The sequence below is a fragment of the Ornithodoros turicata genome, chromosome 1 (genome assembly GCF_037126465.1).
Source record: "Ornithodoros turicata isolate Travis chromosome 1, ASM3712646v1, whole genome shotgun sequence".
NCBI lineage: Eukaryota > Metazoa > Arthropoda > Arachnida > Ixodida > Argasidae > Ornithodoros > Ornithodoros turicata.
The window spans coordinates 27873454-27894599 of record NC_088201.1 but is presented as its reverse complement, the minus strand read 5'-3'; the positions used below and the strand labels follow the sequence as shown (position 1 = coordinate 27894599).

Sequence of the window (21146 nt, the reverse complement as noted above, 5' to 3'; positions counted from 1 at the left end):
GCCGTCCTTGGACTGCCATAATCATGGCCATATTAGAGCACTGCACGGGCCGCATTTTTAGGCCCACGCCAGGACCGATTCTTCTCCCGCTCTTACTCATGCTTGCCGTCCTTGGACTGCCATAATCATGGCCATATTAGAGCACTGCACGGGCCGCATTGTTAGGCCCAGGCCAGGACCGAATTTTCCTCCTTCTTACGCTCTGACTCATGCTTGCCCTCCTCGGACTGCCATCATCATGGCCATATTGGAGCACTGCACGGGCCGCATTTTTAGGCCCAGGCGAGGCCCAAATTTTCCTCCTTCTCCCGCTCTTACTCATGCTTGCCGTCCTTGGACTGCCATAATCATGGCCATATTAGAGCACTGCATGGGCCGCATTTTTAGGCCCAGGCCAGGACCGAATTTTCCTCCTTCTCACGCTCTGACTCATGCTTGCTGTCCTTGCACTGCCATAATCATGGCCATATTAGAGCACTGCACGGGCAGCATCTTTAGGCCCAGGCCAGGACCGAATTTTCCTCCTTCTCCCGCTCTGACTCATGCTCTCCCTCCTTGGACGACCATAATCATGGCCACATTAGAGCACTGCCAAAGCCGCATTTTTAGGCCCACGCCAGCACCGAATTTTCCTCCTTCTCCCGCTCTTACTCATGCTTGCCGTCCTTGGACTGCCATAATCATGGCCATATTAGAGCACTGCACGGGCCGCATTTTTAGGCCCAGGCCAGGACCGAATTTTCCTCCTTCTTACGCTCTGACTCATGCTTGCCCTCCTTGAACTGCCATAATCATGGACATATCGGAGCACTGCACGGGCCGCATTTTTAGGCCCAGGCCAGGACCGAATTTTCCTTCTACTCCCGCTCTTACTCATGCTTGCCGTCCTTGGACTGCCATAATCATGGCCATATTAGAGCACTGCATGGGCCGCATTTTTAGGCCCAGGCCAGGACCGAATTTTCCTCCTTCTTACGCTCTGACTCATGCTTGCCCTCCTTGGACTGCCATAATCATGGCCATATTGGAGCACTGCACGGGCCGCATTTTTAGGCCCTGGCGAGGTCCAAATGTTCCTCCTTCTCCCGCTCTTACTCATGCTTGCCGTCCTTGGACTGCCATAATCCTGGCCATATTACAGCACTGCACGGGCCGCATTGTTAGGCCCAGGCCAGGACCCAATTTTCCTCCTTCTTACGCTCTGACTCATGCTTGCCCTCCTTGGACTGCCATAATCATGGCCACATTAGCGTACTGCATGGGCCGCATTTTTAGGTCCAGGTCACACACGAATTTTCCTCCTCCTCACGATCTGTCTCATGCTCTCCTTCCTTGGACGGTCATAATCATGGCCACATTAAAGCACTGCACAGGCCGCATTTTTAGGCCCACGCCAGACCCGAATTTTTCATCTTCTTAGGCTCTGACTCATGCTTGCCCTCCTTTGACTGTCATAATCATGGCCATATTGGAGCACTGCACGGGCCGCATTTTTAGGCCCAGGCGAGGCCCAAATTTTCCTCCTTCTCCCGCTCTTACTCATGCTTGCCGTCCTTGGACTGCCATAATCATGGCCATATTAGAGCACTGCACGGACCGCATTTTTAGGCCCAGGCCAGGACCGAATTTTCCTCCTTCTCCCGCTCTTACTCATGCTTGCCGTCCTTGGACTGCCATAATCCTGGCCATATTAGAGCACTGCACGGGCCGCACTTTTAGGCCCAGGCCAGGACCGAATTTTCCTCCTTCTTACGCTCTGACTCATGCTTGCCCTCCTTGAACTGCCATAATCATGGACATATCGGAGCACTGCACGGGCCGCATTTTTAGGCCCAGGCCAGGACCGAATTTTCCTTCTACTCCCGCTCTTACTCATGCTTGCCGTCCTTGGACTGCCATAATCATGGCCATATTAGAGCACTGCACAGACCGCATTTTTAGGCCCAGGCCAGGACCGAATTTTCCTCCTTCTCCCGCTCTTACTCATGCTTGCCGTCCTTGCACTGCCATAATCATGGCCATATTAGAGCACTGCACGGGCCGCATTTTTAGGCCCAGGCCAGACCCGAATTTTCCTCCTCCTCACGCTCTGACTCATGCTTGCCCTCCTTGGACCGCCATAATACTGGCCACATTAGAGCATTGCACGGAGCGCATATTTAGGCCCAGGCCAGGCCCGAATTTTCCTCCTTCTTACGCTCTGACTCATGCTTGCCCTCCTTGGACTGCCATAATCATGGCCATATTGGAGCACTGCACGGGCCGCATTTTTAGGCCCAGGCGAGGCCCAAATTTTCCTCCTTCTCCCGCTCTTACTCATGCTTGCCGTCCTTGCACTGCCATAATCATGGCCATATTAGAGCACTGCACGGGCCGCATTTTTAGGCCCAGGCCAGACCCGAATTTTCCTCCTCCTCACGCTCTGACTCATGCTTGCCCTCCTTGGACCGCCATAATACTGGCCACATTAGAGCATTGCACGGAGCGCATATTTAGGCCCAGGCCAGGCCCGAATTTTCCTCCTTCTTACGCTCTGACTCATGCTTGCCCTCCTTGGACTGCCATAATCATGGCCATATTGGAGCACTGCACGGGCCGCATTTTTAGGCCCAGGCGAGGCCCAAATTTTCCTCCTTCTCCCGCTCTTACTCATGCTTGCCGTCCTTGGACTGCCATAATCATGGCCATATTAGAGCACTGCACGGACCGCATTTTTAGGCCCAGGCCAGGACCGAATTTTCCTCCTTCTCCCGCTCTTACTCATGCTTGCCGTCCTTGGACTGCCATAATCCTGGCCATATTAGAGCACTGCACGGGCCGCATTTTTAGGCCCAGGCCAGGACAGAATTTTCCTCCTTCTCACGCTCTGAATCATGCTTGCAATCCTTCGACTGCCATAGTAATGACCATATTACAGCAGTGCACGGGACACATTTTTAGGCCCAGGCCAGGCCCGAAGTCTCCTCCTCCTCACGCTCTGACTCATGCTTGTCCTCCTTGGACTGCCATAGTCATGGCCATATTAGATCACTGCGCAGGCAGCATTTTTAGGCCCAGGCCAGGACAAATTCTTCTCCCGCTCTTACTCATGCTTGCCATCCTTGGACTGCCATAATCATGGCCATATTAGAGCACTGCACGGGCCGCATTTTTAGGCCCAGGCCAGGACCGAATTTTCCTCCTTCTTACGCTCTGACTCATGCTTGCCCTCCTTGGACTGCCATAATCATGGCCATATTGGAGCACTGCACGGGCCGCATTTTTAGGCCCTGGCGAGGTCCAAATGTTCCTCCTTCTCCCGCTCTTACTCATGCTTGCCGTCCTTGGACTGCCATAATCATGGCCATATTAGAGCACTGCACGGGCCGCACTTTTAGGCCCAGGCCAGGACAAATTCTTCTCCCGCTCTTACTCATGCTTGCCATCCTTGGACTGCCATAATCATGGCCATATTAGAGCACTGCACGGGCCGCATTGTTAGGCCCAGGCCAGGACCGAATTTTCCTCCTTCTTACGCTCTGACTCATGCTTACCCTCCTTGGACTGCCATAATCATGGCCACATTAGCGTACTGCATGGGCCGCATTTTTAGGTCCAGGTCACACACGAATTTTCCTCCTCCTCACGATCTGTCTCATGCTCTCCTTCCTTGGACGGTCATAATCATGGCCACATTAAAGCACTGCACAGGCCGCATTTTTAGGCCCACGCCAGACCCGAATTTTTCATCTTCTTAGGCTCTGACTCATGCTTGCCCTCCTTTGACTGTCATAATCATGGCCATATTGGAGCACTGCACGGGCCGCATTTTTAGGCCCAGGCGAGGCCCAAATTTTCCTCCTTCTCCCGCTCTTACTCATGCTTGCCGTCCTTGGACTGCCATAATCATGGCCATATTAGAGCACTGCACGGACCGCATTTTTAGGCCCAGGCCAGGACCGAATTTTCCTCCTTCTCCCGCTCTTACTCATGCTTGCCGTCCTTGGACTGCCATAATCCTGGCCATATTAGAGCACTGCACGGGCCGCACTTTTAGGCCCAGGCCAGGACCGAATTTTCCTCCTTCTTACGCTCTGACTCATGCTTGCCCTCCTTGAACTGCCATAATCATGGCCATATCGGAGCACTGCACGGGCCGCATTTTTAGGCCCAGGCCAGGACCGAATTTTCCTTCTACTCCCGTTCTTACTCATGCTTGCCGTCCTTGGACTGCCATAATCATGGCCATATTAGAGCACTGCACGGACCGCATTTTTAGGCCCAGGCCAGGACCGAATTTTCCTCCTTCTCCCGCTCTTACTCATGCTTGCCGTCCTTGCACTGCCATAATCATGGCCATATTAGAGCACTGCACGGGCCGCATTTTTAGGCCCAGGCCAGACCCGAATTTTCCTCCTCCTCACGCTCTGACTCATGCTTGCCCTCCTTGGACCGCCATAATACTGGCCACATTAGAGCATTGCACGGAGCGCATATTTAGGCCCAGGCCAGGCCCGAATTTTCCTCCTTCTTACGCTCTGACTCATGCTTGCCCTCCTTGGACTGCCATAATCATGGCCATATTGGAGCACTGCACGGGCCGCATTTTTAGGCCCAGGCGAGGCCCAAATTTTCCTCCTTCTCCCGCTCTTACTCATGCTTGCCGTCCTTGGACTGCCATAATCATGGCCATATTAGAGCACTGCACGGACCGCATTTTTAGGCCCAGGCCAGGACCGAATTTTCCTCCTTCTCCCGCTCTTACTCATGCTTGCCGTCCTTGGACTGCCATAATCCTGGCCATATTAGAGCACTGCACGGGCCGCATTTTTAGGCCCAGGCCAGGACCGAATTTTCCTCCTTCTCACGCTCTGAATCATGCTTGCAATCCTTCGACTGCCATAGTAATGACCATATTACAGCAGTGCACGGGACACATTTTTAGGCCCAGGCCAGGCCCGAAGTTTCCTCCTCCTCACGCTCTGACTCATGCTTGTCCTCCTTGGACTGCCATAGTCATGGCCATATTAGATCACTGCGCAGGCAGCATTTTTAGGCCCAGGCCAGGCGCGACTTTTCCTCCTTCTCGCGCTCTGACTTATGCTTGCCCTCCTTGGACTGCCATAATCATGGCCATATTAGAGCACTGCACGGGCCGCATTTTTAGGCCCAGGCCAGGACAAATTCTTCTCCCGCTCTTACTCATGCTTGCCATCCTTGGACTGCCATAATCATGGCCATATTAGAGCACTGCACGGGCCGCATTGTTAGGCCCAGGCCAGGACCGAATTTTCCTCCTTCTTACGCTCTGACTCATGCTTGCCCTCCTTGGACTGCCATAATCATGGCCACATTAGCGTACTGCATGGGCCGCATTTTTAGGTCCAGGTCACACACGAATTTTCCTCCTCCTCACGATCTGTCTCATGCTCTCCTTCCTTGGACGGTCATAATCATGGCCACATTAAAGCACTGCACAGGCCGCATTTTTAGGCCCACGCCAGACCCGAATTTTTCATCTTCTTAGGCTCTGACTCATGCTTGCCCTCCTTTGACTGTCATAATCATGGCCACATTAGAGCACTTCATGGGCAGCATATTTAGGCCCATGCCAGGCCCGAATTTTCCTCCTCCTCACGCTCTGACTCATGCTCTCCCTCCTTGGACGACCATAATCATGGCCACATTAGAGCACTGCAGAAGCCCCATTTTTAGGCCCAGGCAGGCCTGAAGTTTCCTCCTTCTCACGCTCTGACTCATCCTTGCCCTCCTTGGACTGCCATAATCCTGGCCACATTAGAACACTGCACGGGTCGCATATTTAGGCCCAGGCCAGGCCTGAATTTTCCTCCTTCTCCCGCTCTTGCTCATGCTTGCCCTCCTTGGACTGCCAGAATATTGGCGATATTAGAGCACTGCACGGGCCGCATTTTTAGGCCCAGGCCAGACCCGAATTTTCCTCCTCCTCACGCTCTGACTCATGCTTGCCCTCCTTGGACCGCCATAATACTGGCCACATTAGAGCATTGCACTGAGCGCATATTTAGGCCCAGGCCAGGCCCGAATTTTCCTCCCTCTCACGATCTGACTCATACTCTTCCTCTTTGGACTGCCATAATCATGACCATATTAAATCACTGCACAGGCGGCATTTTTAGGCCCAGGCCAGGCCCGAATTTCCCTCCTTCTCGCGCTCTTGCTCATGCTTGCCCTCCTTGGACTACCATAACCATGGCCATATTAGAGCACTGCACGGGCCGCATATTTAGGCCCAGGTCTGGCCCAAATTTTTCTCCTTCTCACGCTCTGACTAATGCTTGCCCTCCTTGGACTGCCATAATCATGGCCACATTAGAGCACTGCACGGGCTGCATATATTTAGGCTCAGGCCAGGCCTGTATTTTCCTCCTTCTCGCGCTCATGCTTGCCCCTCCTTGGACTGCCATAATCATGGCCTTATTAGAGCACTACACGGGCCGCATTCTTAGGCCCAAGCCAGGCCCGAATTTTCCTCCTTCTCACGCTCTGGCTCATGCTTTCACTCCTTGGACTGCCATAATCATGGCCATATTAGAGCTCTGCAAGGGCCGCATTTTTAAGCCCAAGCGAGGCCCGAATTTTCTTCCTTCTCACTCTCTTACTCATGTTTGCCGTCCATAGACTGCCATAATCATCACCATATTAGAGCTCTGCAGAGGCCGCATTTTTAGGCCCAAGCGAGGTCCGAATTTTTCTCCTTCTCACGCTCTGACTCATGGTTGTCCTCCTTGGACTGCTCAGTTGTCTCGCGACGTAAAACACCCAATTATTATTAAATCCTCCTGGGACTGCCATAATCATGGTCGCATAGTTTTATTTCAAAGAGTGCTTAATTCCCTGGACTTATTGTGTTCCCACTACTATACCAGACTGGACTGTGTATTTTTTCCTTCATCGCCCAAGTGCCATATTAGATCACATCACGGGCCGCATTTTTAGGCCCAGGCCAGGCCCGATCCAGACCCTCAGTTTGGGGCGGGGGGGGGGGGGTTCTTTGTCGAAGCTTGTAGTGGGTGAGGGAAGAGAGGGAAATTCAATGTATAAACTGACGTTTTTTTTTGGGGGGGGGGGGGGGGGGGTGATCGCCCAACCGGCCGCTTCGCTACCGCCCGACGGCTGCGTACCTAGCCCGGCTCAAGCTCGAGAAATTTATAGGCTACCCGGACCGGGCCCGGACCATAATGGTCAAACCCGATCCCAGCCCAGGCCCGCAAATAAAAAGAGGTCGGGTAAGCCTGAACCCGTGCAGTCGTGCAGTGCTCGAGGCCACATGGCCATAATGTCGGAGGCGGCGGCGAGACTCAAGTACCCGGCGGCGGCGCCCCATGCAACGATTCAACCATATGATCCAACGCAATCCAACGGTGGCGCCGAGTGGTCGAGTCTAGTCTAGTCGAGTCGTCGAGTTATAGTCGAGTCTCGTTCCCAGTGTAAACTTCATCCTCGTCTCAAAAACCAGCCGCGTGCTCGTGGTTTTTGATCGGTTTTGTTTATTTTTCCCTTCAGGAAGCTGCGGTATAGTGTATAGTTACGAAGCCTTTTTACGGGATTTTGTATGAAATTATATGACGAATGGTGACTTTCGTGTGGTTACTACGATTACCAAATTTAACGTGTAGGCCGTATCATCACACATCAGCGATAATCCTTAGCACAAGTAAAGCCGCGTGCTTTGCAATGACAGACGAAGTGACCAGCGGTGTGAAGAGGAAGGCAGAAGATCCGTCGTATGACATCGACGTGAAAAAGGTAAAGCCATCGCCTGTGAAGCGCTTTGCTATATCAGCTGGGAAACTACATAGTTTGCCTTATGAATCTGTCTGTTCATTGCACAGATTAAGCAGGGAAGGAAGGAACTACGGCCCGGTTTTGGTGAAGATAAATTCAACGAGACGGAGTATTACTTCGAAAATGGTCTGTGTAGTACAATTGTGGCAATTTGGGGTGGCTGCATATATTATTATTTCATTGCTCCAGGTCTACGAAAGGTATACCCTTACAACTTCACGTACACGACATTCTGCAAAGGACGTTGGGTTGGGCACTTACTTCTCGATGTCTTCTCACGAGAGTTCAGAGCACTGTCTAAAGATGCTTATGTAGGTATTTAATATCCCTATGCATATGAAACCACAGTTTACTTAGAAGTTTGCATGCCAGTGGCATCAAGGTTACTTAATACAATGTAATGTGCGATGACTGCACACAAGACTTGCCTTTCATTTTTGAAGCAGGCCAATAAATAACATATAGGGGCATGTTGGACTACAGGCTATGTATGTACGCTATAAGCAACTGCATGTGTACGACTAGGAAGCTATTTAAGTGCATTTTAAAGTGTTTTAATAAGTTTTAAGTGGCTTTTCATCGCACATGAACGTATTGGGTTGTATGTTCCATATGTACCATTGTCTCCCTCTTGTGACGCTGTCATAGTTAGATGTGAGCATGCATAATATTGACAGTATCTGCAGCCACACCGTATCAGTGCATGTAGGATCTACAACCGCGATAGTTCAAATAAGTGTATCTGCATATACGCGGTGATTGCATTTGTAGGAAAACACTGCATGTCCAAAATGTTATGCTAGAAACATTTTTACTTTTCAGCACACAAACTTTCTCAGGAACGTTATGTAATCCATTAGTTGTCCAGTAACAGCAGTTAATGCACGGCAATGCAAAGGATGACACACTTTGCAAACATTTCAGATTGACTGAGTGCTCTCAGTTGTGGCTACCCCTAGGGGATGTTCGATATCCTTGCGCCAGAAAACTCCCTAGGGGATGTCGTCAGAGGCACTAATGGTTCTTTGCGGATAGAATGTGGTAGCTATTAGCACCGCAGAGGCATGCAGTTTTATTTCTATCTGCAAACCAGGATGTCGAGCAGATATAACCGCACTCACGCATGTATCTTGTCATAGTCATTTCAGTAGTTCTTACAATCTGAACTTAAGCTTACTTTCAGAAAAATGCTTTGGAGAGTGGTAGAGTTACAGTCAACAGTGCTATAGTTGGTCCAGACTACCGCCTTAAAGATAACGACCTACTTGCAAATTCTCTGCACAGGTATATTTTGAGCATTTGCTTTATCACTCTCTTGTAAACCTCAATGTATGTTTTACTACTGAAGCATAGTTGGGTTCCAACTTTTGAGATTCATCCAGGCACACACTGTCTGGCAATTTTAAAATTCATTGGTCATATTCACTCACACTTGTACTATAGTATGCAATGTCGATTGTGGGTGCACGTTTTCACAGTTGTCAGGGGTCAAAAAGAATGATATTGCATTGTAAAGTCGTACATAAAAATGTATTTAGGTACTACACATCAATGCAGATTGAAGCAAGTGTTGTTGCATGTTTTTAAGGCGATAGCTTTATAGGACCCACCAATGTCGATAGCCGCCGTGGAGAGAGGAGGAAGAAGTAGCTACAAAGAATCAAGATAAAGCTCCCACGTTTATATGTGCTTGGCAGGATTTTTTTCTCTCTTTTCTAGCACTAACTACAAAAGTCCTATTTTTTTCTTCGAGTTTTCTTCAAGTTATGTGGTCAGGCCTTCCCCGTAAATCGTTTAAACCATTTTCAATCAATTTCAAAACTCTGGAAACTGCTGGGTAAAAAAGGCACCAACTGAACTTTCTGAAAAGTTGGAACTCGACTTAGCTATGAGGGTGATTGCACGTAAGATCAGGCAGGCTGGTCCAGACTTGGTCTCAGATTTTGCTTGAAGAAGTATATGTGGTTGGCCGATATCTCTAGGTGACGAAGCCATTTGTTTCAAGTCGCTATGTCTACTAGTTGTTGAGAAAAAAAATTAAGCGTGAAGCGAGGTGGAATTCACTTTTATCGCACTTTTCGTTTTTGCGAACTTTGGCCGCCCCTGGCGGAGACGCGACACCCGGAAGAAACCTTTGTGATATTTTTTCTTCTTGTCCACATACAGGACAGTGGACAGAGGTGTACAACAGTGCTCTGCGAAATACCATCTTTATGTAAAAAAATTGCAAACTTGGCCGGTCGTTCACTTTACTGTTGTATTGCGGGCTGTTCTACGTAGCATCCGTAGAAAAAAGCCTTTGGTGAGCAATATATCATTTTGTTCGTCATAAAATGTTCTTTCCGGTGATATAAGTTTGATATTTGTAGGTTCAGTGTGTCTCACACTGCAGCCGCGCAAAGATCGGAAAAATTGGAAAGTAGGTCATACATTCAAAGCAATTTCTAAAAAGCCACATTATTTGCCGCCTTGATATATTCCTCTTGACTGTCTAAAGGCTTGTGCCTGCAGAATATGAAAACTCGTGTTGCATTATTTGCATGGCGTCAACGTTATAGGGTACCGAAGTGAGCCTTCCAGCCACATTAGGCATGTGCTGGCAGGGATCGGAACCGGAGCTCAACCCTAACCGAAAACCGCTAAAACCCCTTATTTTTGACTGAACCATAACTGTACCAAACCCAAATTGTTTGTTTTACTGCTGAATCAAACCGGGACTGAACGGAAAAAAAAAAAAAAAAAAAAAAAACATTAGGAAGATCCATTGGTGGATCCCTTGGAAATACGTTAGCACAAGTCCTTGGTTCGTTCTTGTGCTTCATCCTTTCTCTTTTGCTTCTTGTTTGGTTCCTTCCTTTCTTTCCTCCTTTTCGCTTATAATGGGTTACCATTAGAAGGCTTATGTATCAAAGGAAAGACTGCGGTGTCGATGTACGGACATGTGAAAGAAACGAGAAAGAAAGACGAGGACAAAGAGACTATCACAGGAGCAGCTTGAATGAAAACAATGAAGACAGCGGGAAACGATACGTGAGTTATGTTATCTTTAGAGTCAGACTGCGACTGCAACTTCAGACTCTCAGAGACTGCGAAAGATCTTGATGTGCCCATCCAAATCAAAGGCTTCTCCTACGTCACTGAAGCCAACCATCCTGGAAACCGAAAGGCCGGAGTTGCCATCTACACTAAGGATGGCATCAGCGTTACACCTCGAGAGATTCGCAGCAATGTTCGCAAATAGTACGATGAGTCCTGTGCCGTACACCTTTGCACATCTCAACTTCATTACTGTGTACCTCCAGCCAGGGATTACACATAGACAAGCGGCAACCACTGTAAACCACTTGATGAACTGCATTATGCTTACTCACAAGTGGGTCGTTATGGTGGGGGACATCAACAAAGACGATGTGAAAGACTTCCAGTTCGCCTTAGATATGCATTATCTCTGCTTTGTCTGTTCAGCCATCCCCAAAGGTTCTATCTCCACTGACCGAGGAACGTGCGTGGACCACGTCTACCAAACGACGCCTCTGAGTCGTTACTTAGGGTGGCGCAAGCCTTCAAAAAGCTTTAGGAAGATCCATTCGTGCGTCCCTTGGAAATGAGTCTTCATAACCCTTTCGAAACGCCTTACGCTAACACGAACCCCGAAACACAAAAAAAGAGGAAGCTAAAAAAGGTACCAAAGAAAAAGAAGCAAAAAAGAGAGAAAAGGAGGAAAGAAAAGATGGAACCAAACAAAAAAAAAAACAAGAAAGAAGCAAAAGAGAGAGGAAGAAGCTAAACAAGCAAAACAGAAAGGAGGAAGCACAAGAACAAGCCAAAGGCTTGTGCTAACACATTTCCAAAGGATCCACCAATAGATCTTCGTAGAGTTTCTTTTTTTTTTTTTCTTTTTTTTTTCTGTTTAGTTCTTGTTTTGGTTCAGCGGTAAAATAAACAATTTGGGTTCGGTTCAGTCAGAAATATGGGGTTTTAGCGGTTTTCGGTTCGGGTTCAGCTCCGGTTCCGGTCCCTGTAGCCACATGCGTAATGTGGCCGGAAGGCTCCCTTTGGAGCCCCATAACGTCGACGCCATGCAAATAATGCAACATGTTTATGAATATTCGGTAAGCACAAGCGCAATAAATAATGTGGCTTTTTAGAAATTGGCTCGAATGTATGACCTACTTTCCAGTTTCTCCCATTTTTGCATGGCTGCAGTGTGAGACATACTAAACCTAAAAATATCACTTATATCACCAGAAAGAACATTTTACGGCGAATGGCCTTCTTGATCTTACGTGGAATCACCCATGATGCGTTTTTCTCTATGTGTGAACCCTTTGTTCTCTACATCTTACATTATTTTTGCACAAAAAGAAGTATATCTTTGCACGTCAGAGATGTATGGGTCCATACATTGTTGAAACAAGTTTGTGATATGCTTACAACAGGCACAAAGAAGTGTGAAACCCACGCAGAAGATAAAGAAATACATCCTTTTATATGTAAAACTGCATTCCATTCAAAAACACATCCCATCACGTTGCTTTCTTGCACAACTGTGCTCCGGCTCACAAGCATGGGGAAAAAGCTTCACAAGTTTCATGACCCAACACCTCCTTGCATTAAAGGGGCACTAAACAGCTCGACGAACATTCTCCAGTTATTATGCTCCATGAAAGAATGTGGCTTTCGATATCCAAATATGAAACACATCTCCTTCTAGCGAGCATCTTTACCACGAAACAATGCCCATCAAAGAGCATAATCCGCGTGAGCCTCTCCTTCATCTTTGGAATAGCGTCACGTCACAGTGTTCCAACATATGGCAACACTGCATTCCACAAGCTCAAGGTGGGGGAGGTTTTGCTCTCTTAGCCAGTGACTGGCCCTCCTGAGACAAGCTGCAGCTCGCGAAGGAACCGGTTGCAGGAACATCGTGGCGACCTCACGGAGCAATGCAGCACTGAAAACATAGTGCGCACATGAAATGGAACATTGTGGGCTTTTGGTACCGTTTGATACAACTACCTTGGGATCAAGAAGTGGAAAGATGTTTAAAATTGACATCACTTCCCAGTGTTACAACAAAATCAATGTATAAGCGTCCCACATTTTGAGTGGTTGATGGTGCGTGACATAAAAATGACGTGTGGCTATTGTCGCCAGGGCATCGCAGAGCTGGGCATGAGCGTGAAAGAGTGCACTGAATATTAGGTCGGTTTGGAGCCATTATGTACTTTCTTATGACAACAATTTTTGGAAAACGTTCACCATCTGCAGCGTATCAAAATGCATTAAAAAAGTGGATCTTGTATAGCTGTTTATTGCCCCTTTCATCGGCAGTTGCCATAACAGTTGGCTATGAGTCCTTAATTTCCCACCATTGGAGCTAAATATCACAATCTGTCTCCATTATAGACATTGTTTTTATTTATTTTTTATCCCGTGTTATCGCCGCGAAGCAGCTGTTGCTGTGAGCAGCAGATATTAGGTAGCTTGTAAAAGATGTGGAATATATTATATGATAACAAACATAACAGCATTTATTTCTGAAGGCACGAAGTACCAGTCATCGGTGCACCCATCAAAGTAATTCACAAATGTGATGACATGCTGGTGATTGACAAGCCACCTTCTATTCCTGTAAGTATACTGTTTTGCCATGTGCATAATAAATGCCCATTTTGCTTCCTGTTTGTCGACACCATCTTATAGTGTAGTAACCTTATTATCCTCCATACAGGTCCATCCCTGTGGAAGATACCGACATAATTCAGTGTTGTTTATTTTGGCAAAGGAACACAACCTCAAAGGACTTCATAGTGAGTAAAAACTACAAACAAAGACTAATGTTTTTCTGCTGAGCCAAATTAGAAATTTTGTGGTAGTAAAGCATTAACTGTGCAATTTCCTGCACCACATCAAATTCTTTAGTGAGGGCAGCTCAGTCCTGAAGTGGTAAAACTGTTTAATAATAGCCACGTGGTTTGTGCAACATAGCACTGTGATATATTTATGGTTGTGGAGAGTTCCTGTTCAACAATATTTTGTAATGCATCTTGTTCATACTTTATGCGTGTATTCTACCTGACAGTATTGGATTAAGAGTGGTTTCGCTTGCTGAAGCAGTCGCAAACACTGCAGAGAAGGGATATTTGCTCTGCTGCGAAGTTTTGAACTGTCAGAGCAGCTCGATAATTGGTCTTCCTGATTTGTACTTGCAAGCAGATGTTACAATGAGAAACCTCGGGTGTAGATAACAGTGTTTGAAGACTGGCCACTCATTTGATGTGTCCAAAGATTTCTCATTGGCAGGAAAGGGGGGGCAAACAATTAATGAGGACAGTGCGTGAGTAGAAATAATAAATCAGTGTGTGTGCTTCTTTTTATGTGCCACTACTTTTGAATACATTCAAGTGCGGCTTATGCAAGCACAGCATTAGTTTTAACCAGACCTTTTGTCTTGTTGGTAGAGCTCTGTAACAATAACAACAACTTCATTTAAATGATGATGAGTGGAGAGATTCATCGCCAGGGGCAATACCCTACCCCATTGCTGGCGGTAATGTGGTGAAATGGAATATTGAGTCACATCACAGTGAGGACCGAAGTATGGTGTCCAAAAACTTGACCTTAAGAAATACCTTATGCAAAGATGTGTTTATGGTATTCAAAAATGATGATTTGGTTTAGTAAGCTTCCTCTACTGTATTCTCATGCCATAGTTTTCTATATGGTACACTCCCTCCTGGATTCCTAATTCTGAAGGATGGAATTATTTGTGAACATGCCCACGGAAATATAAATATTTGTTCACTGATGTGGCAACATATACTCAAGTGCTGCTCTTCACATATAGACTGGGTGCTTTGCAGCACTGTCCATTTTTCTGCTGTTTTTGTTATTTTCGAATTAATGCACCAGTTGCACCTTGAGCGACATTGACTTTCCAAATATATCACACATGGGCAGTTTCATACATGCTAAAGCAGTGGAATAATTACACTAGTACTTTTTTTTTTTTTTTCAAGAACTAGGATTTGTGGCATCATCACACACCCTGTAAACATTATTGTTTAGTGTTTTTGAAAGTAGCTCTATTGGATTCATTAGTCATTGACTATAATTTTATCCCACCTCTCCCAGGTTTAGAAGTTACTTGTTGCCTAGGTGCATGTGCTACCCCCTGCTTGCATAAGGAGTGTCTTCAGTGGACGAAATCAGGCGCTAGTGCACACGTCCATGTTAGGGTTGGAGAAGAGGGTTTCAGAATCTGTCGGTTACATAAGATGTCTGTTATAAGTGACAGATTCTCCTGTGTAATCACCTTGGGGTGCTAGTTTTGAACTTGCTGCTTTCCCAACTTTGAATACCACTGTACTTTTAAACCCAGCAATTCATCGACTGGATCGACTGACATCAGGCCTGCTTTTGTTTGGTTGCTCCTTGGAGAAGGCTCGAGCCATGGAATCTCAGATCAAGAGCCGCCAGGTGCAGAAGGAGTACCTCTGCAGAGTTGAGGGGAGATTTCCAGAGTAATACTACTTTTATTGAAGCAGACCTATAGAATCTGCCATTTTTTAAATGTAGATGTAGACACATAAAGCACTTTGAAATATTATCCTCTGCTGAGATTTTCGATATCTATCACGTGACCGCCGAGTAGTTTGTATACAACGTGCATGAATTAAATGCTTAGTCCTCATCTAAAGACATATATTTAAAAGCTCTTCTACTTGGCAGGGTACCATGCCAACTAGTGTACTGCAGTGAATGGTCCAAAAGGTATCGGGAAGCGTACAAAGTAAAAAGAAGGCACAACTGAAGTAATGGGTTAACTTTTGAATTTCGTTAAACTAACATGTGATGTTATACAATGAATATGCTGCACATAATGTGTGCTTTATGTTATAGAACTTCCCATAAGATGTGTAGGCATGAGACAACAATGTTCTTTGCAATTTCAGCGAACCTATTACGTGTTCAGAGCCTATTGAAGTGATATCCCACAAGATTGGTGTGTGTGGTGTGGGGAAATACGGCAAGGACTGCTGCACAGAGTTCAAGAAGCTCAGCTACAATGGCAAATCCAGTGTGGTGCACTGTAAGTGCTGTACTCAAACTAAGCAAGAACATTTGATTCACAAGAGAAGTCATCATTACCCATTGCGCTAAAATTTTTTTACAGGCAAGCCTCATACAGGAAGGATGCATCAAATTAGAGTTCACCTGCAGTACTTAGGTATTACTTCTTTTATGTTCAGCACTGAACTACAGGCATGAATAGCTTTATGCAATTCAGGTTTCCTAGTTTTAATTTCTACAACTTTCCTCTACAGGTTTCCCAATTGTAAATGATCCATTGTATAATGACACTGTGTTTGGAATTGGAAAGGCAAAAGGTGGACTGCAGGAGAAAACTAAGGAGCAGGCATGGTCTTCATTCTTTAAATTAGTATATTCCTTTCCAAGCCCTTTGAGGCTTCTTAGAGTTGCAGCTTTATAAACTCAATGTTAGGACATAGTTAATTGTGTAAAGGGCTTATGACACTTTGATGTTTGTGTTTAATTCTGTGGTGTATGAATTATAAAGCAGGTCACAGTGGTAAAAAACCCACTAAGTTAATGAGGCATCCCCGTATGTGCTGCACATGGGGGGCAGAGTAAGCTCTCCCGTAGTAAGCGAGCAGAGTGAAGAGACATCGGATGATGCAAAAATGTTCAAAAAGCCGGGAGAAGTCATTACGAAATAAAGAAATGCGCCGACTTAACGTAACAACTAACAACTGTTTAATCAGACAAAATGTCTGCTTAAACAGTTGTTTGTTGTTATGTTAAGTCGTCGCATTTCTTTATTTCGTAATGACATCGGATGTGTTGGAATATCATCATTGAAAGTCAGGATCATCACTGTTGATTCACTGATGCATGTGGCCTCTTTGAACACTGCCACTCACAAGAAGCATGATGAAACATGTCATGATGCCACTGCCATTGCCACTCTCACTAACAAAAATGATTTCTGAGGCTGTATCAAAAAGAGAGTTTTTCTTCAACCCTCCCATGTATAGATAATGGGCTTTTGTTCAACCCCCTGATGAGCCTTTCTAGGCTTTTCATGTAATTGAATGAAATGAAATGTCACAGTCACATTACTTTCAGTATTTGTGTTTTCTATGAGACTATGAATTCATTTGTTGTCAGAATTAGACTGCAGGTTCTAGTTGACGCAGATAACCTTGTTATGTACTGGTTCAGTATATAACTTAATGCCACTTGTCACAATCACTTTAATGTAATGTTGAAAGGGGGAGAATCCAGCAATCCAGTGAAGATGGATTGAAACAAAAGTAGACTGGTTGTTCTCCTGGCCCAGAAGCCGAACAGCCTCTGTTCAAAATATAGGCCGTTTTTGAGTTTTTTGCCTCAACCTTGAATATAATGATTTTTAGTATTCTTAGTTGCTTTTTGAATTAATGTATGAATTTGATATCACTAAATATTGTCACAGTAATGATACTGTTATTTTTGTAGCTTATTGAAGACATGCTTAAGGCCCACAGCATAGAGAAGTGGCTGGGACCAGAGTGTGAAATTCCTTCGGATGAGTCTTTGTGTAAGTAATAAATCTTGTTCATTATTTGTATGTTTGTGTTTGCAAAATAACTTTGCTTGACATATTTCTGTGTGCATAACATGAGCTTAACTCTTCCTTCTTGACACTCAACCAATCCCTATGAATAAACTTTATTTCAATGTCTTTTCATGGGATGTACCAGATTGCTGTTGATTTGAAATACTCCTATTCTAAAAGTAATGGCTACAGGACTGGTAACATGTCAGAGTGAGAGGAATTATGGGTATGCCATTTATGTGTGGAAATCTCCACTTTGGGTCTGATGATGCAAAAATTATATGCTCTTGTGTCGTGTTGTGTGTGTGTGTGTGTGTGTGTGGTATTGTTACTTTGTGAATAATGATGTGCAATTGTAGCGAACTGAGCTGGGAAAATGTTTACCCTCAGTCATGTGGCTCCTAAAACTTTGCACTGCCTTATTGACATTGTGACCTGAATTATACAAAATCAGAAAATTGTCAACATATCTGAAGACCTTTGATACGCAAATGCACCAAGCTGCAAATTACACCTAGCAATCCTCTCAACACATCGTCTTGCTCAGATAGCCTACACAAGGATACCCACTCACCCTCTGCATTTCCCAGTTGCTCTCACACTTACACGGGCAAACGTACTTGACATTATTTAAGGGAGATGCCACCTACCACAATAGTGTTCGTGTGAATGTATAAGAGGGTGAGTGTCCTTGTCTGTCTAAGAGAGGAGCTGGCATGGCACAGTTCGTAGCCTTTCTAACTAACAGTCTGTGGGTGTGGGTTAGAACCCTACCGCCTGTGGTCTTCTCGTTCTTGAATGGTATAATAAGTTGATACGTCATTGATTCTCACACTCAAATCAATAAAATCAGTGTGCAAGTAGGACTGTTGAGAAAATAAGTGCAGATGGCCAAAAAGGCCATGCATGTTGAGTGGACGCTCCCTTTTCACGGAACCCCACTGTGAGCTGCGACGACACTCGTCCCCGGCTGTAACCTGAGCCGTCACAGAGCAGTGTCTTTTCTCCTTTCACGCTTTCCCGCTTTTTCCCAGTTTCTCTGTAAATAAAGTTAGTTGCATTTTTGTTCTCGAACTGACTGCCTCGTCGCCTTCTTTCTTCGAGTTTTCAGCCGAACCCATCGAACGTTTTAACTTGTAGAGAGGGAGATCTTCAATTTGTGCTACTTTCTCCTAATTTCTACTACAGGACAATATCTGTGCACATTGTCATACCACAGAAAAAAGCCAGTGAAAATGTTCCTTGTGATACGTCTACACTGAATTCTTTTTTTATTGAATGATTAGCTGTCCTATTTTTTTTATAGTGGAAATGTAATCCATGATCATACATACACAGGTGAACCCACTGATAGCTGCAGTGACAGCAGCAATGCACTGCCTGCAGATGCGAGAGAAGATGCGAAACCAGATGCCGATGGAAGTAGCACAGAAACCAGTCATTTTCCAGCCAGTTTAAGACACTACATAGAAACAGATGAACAGTTTAAGGCTGCTGTGGAAAACCAGAGATTCAACAAGCAGAAGTATGTGCATCATGAAGACTGCTTAGAGTGCAGGCGCCCATACAAGGATCCTCGTCCTGAAGACCTGCTTCTCTATTTGCATTGCCTACGATACAAGGTACATCCAATCATATTGTTTGTCTTATGTCTCAAAGTACAGCAGAATAACAGCTTGTGGGGGGAAAACTTCCTTTTTCTTCTTTTAGGGAAAGGATTGGGAGTATGAAACCACATGGCCTGCATGGGCAAGAGAAGACTGGACACTTGACTAAGAAATATATGTGATTAATAATCTTGACTGTGCCTCAAGAATAGATGTGCTGTGTTGTGGTTAATGTGAGGGAAGGAGTACAGTGGAAACTTTAAGAAATGATTTTAATAAAAATAAAAAATATTTTAGGGGTACGTTCAGTTGTAACTGAACATTGTTCAGGAAAGTACTGTAATAAATATTAGCACCATTTGCTACACCACTGTGTTGGATACCTTGTTACATGTGCAGAAATGCACAAGATAATGTGGTACAACAGCAGATTTCTTCTTTGAAGTTTACACACCTTATTTTAATTGTTTGGACTTGGTTGGTGTAGCTTTCAGAATCACAAGCACTCTCTTCAGTCCCTTCTCCTCCTCATATGTCTGTCTATAAAGACAATGCAGCTCAATTGTCCAGTTCTGAACTAGTCCACCAGCATCATTACCAAGAGGGTGAAAGGGTTCAACCTGAGCTTTGGGATTTGGAGGATCGAGGCAAAAATAGCATCCACAGCATTCCATCTTCAATTCTTCTTACAATTAAGTTGGTTCCCCCCAAACCTGGGCATTCTACATCTGTCATTTGCACATCTAAAGTAAAACCTGAGATCTTGCAGATCTTGTACTGTATTTGCATTATTACCCCATTTGCAGGAATTTACAGGTCATACACACAAAGGTGACAATTTATTTATTCCTACGTTATAGTATTCCTGTTATAAAACACTGCATAATGGCACGTGATAATGGGAAACTGAATAATAATGTAATGTCTTCCTCCATACCTCATGCTAAGCAAAATATCCCTTTACTTTACTTGTACTGCTCATCACCTCCTCATTGGAGTACTACAGTCATCCTTCATTTATCCAGATCCTGCACTATATGGATAAGAATCATGGGAACAGATTTCAGTCAATGCAATCAGCCTTCATTTATATGGGCTTCAGTTTCTAGATTTGGATTTAAAAAAACAATGCATGGAACCACCGAGAAAAATGCCCAATAGCTGGCTTCAGTTACCCAGTGTCAAGTCATCAAGATGTTGTCAAGCAGGGATCTACCCATGTAACACACGTTGACCAGTCCAGTCCACTGGAAATGATCCACTCAGTGATGTAGACTGTTCACTTGCAGAGCAGTGTTCTCTAACGTGAAAACTAAGTTCGAAAGCTGTGAACGACACCACAGTTAAAGGGTATGTCAACATCTACTGGCATGATGACAGTAAGGAACTCATGAGAATGTGCGAAGTTTACAGAAATCGGCTCTGGCATCTTTTGAGCAAAAGAATAATGTTTCTTAAGTTAAAGTTACCAGTAAAAGCTTACAGGAGCTGAAATTTATGGAAATGGCAACAGATAAGCTTCCCATATCCTCCAAAATACTGCAAAACCCTTCAATTTCACGACCCCAATTTTTCGTGAATCACACACAAGGCACACATTTGCTGCCACAAAATTTTGCAAAATCTAGATGCTAAAGTTTGTGGCTTGATTGCCTCATTTTGTGATATGCCTTATAGTAGTTCTATAGTTACTATTATATTTATTTAAAGCAGCATTTCAGACACTTGTGCAACTTACCAACCAACCAACCAACCAACTTGCCACCAAGTGTGAAAATAAAGTTTGCGATTGTATCATTGTTTTCGAAGTGTCAAAATTGTCAAAATTTTCAATCTGCAAAAATTAGGGGCACATTAACATTAAGGGTTTCGCAGTAACGGAGGCTTTGTTGACAACAGGTAACTCCTGCTCTCGAGATTCATTTATCTGGATCCCCCGCAATCTGGACATTTTCAATAGAAACAGCCACTGCCGGATAAACAAGGTTGGACTGTACTTGCACGTTGACCTGTAATAAGGAAAAGGTTTAAAAAATAACTGTTGATACAGGGTGGCTGACACACTAATATGCCATACACAGTAGGCAAACTAGAGCAGGTGCTCAGAG

The 21146-nt window shown here is 45.2% G+C and overlaps 1 protein-coding gene across 1 annotated transcript; it reads left to right on the top strand.

The window, feature by feature from the left end:
- Nucleotides 1-7426: 7426 nt before the first annotated feature.
- LOC135377768 (pseudouridylate synthase RPUSD2-like) lies at nucleotides 7427-19405 on the top strand. The gene is made up of 13 exons (XM_064610425.1): nucleotides 7427-7767; nucleotides 7854-7932; nucleotides 7996-8117; nucleotides 8990-9090; nucleotides 13353-13440; nucleotides 13541-13619; nucleotides 15191-15332; nucleotides 15765-15901; nucleotides 15986-16039; nucleotides 16137-16228; nucleotides 17332-17413; nucleotides 18770-19053; nucleotides 19142-19405. Exons 1-13 carry the CDS (start codon nucleotides 7591-7593, stop codon nucleotides 19205-19207), a joined length of 1503 nt encoding a protein of 500 aa, XP_064466495.1. The 5' UTR covers nucleotides 7427-7590; the 3' UTR covers nucleotides 19208-19405.
- The last annotated feature ends 1741 nt before the right edge of the window (nucleotides 19406-21146 follow it).

Coding starts and splice junctions, on each gene's coding strand:
- LOC135377768 (XM_064610425.1), top strand. CDS start 7,591: ATGGTGACTTTCGTGTGGTTACTACGATTACCAAATTTAACGTGTAGG. Junction 9,091..13,352: donor CTTGCAAATTCTCTGCACAG/GTATATTTTGAG, acceptor TTATTTCTGAAG/GCACGAAGTACCAGTCATCG. Junction 17,414..18,769: donor TCCTTCGGATGAGTCTTTGT/GTAAGTAATAAA, acceptor ATACATACACAG/GTGAACCCACTGATAGCTGC.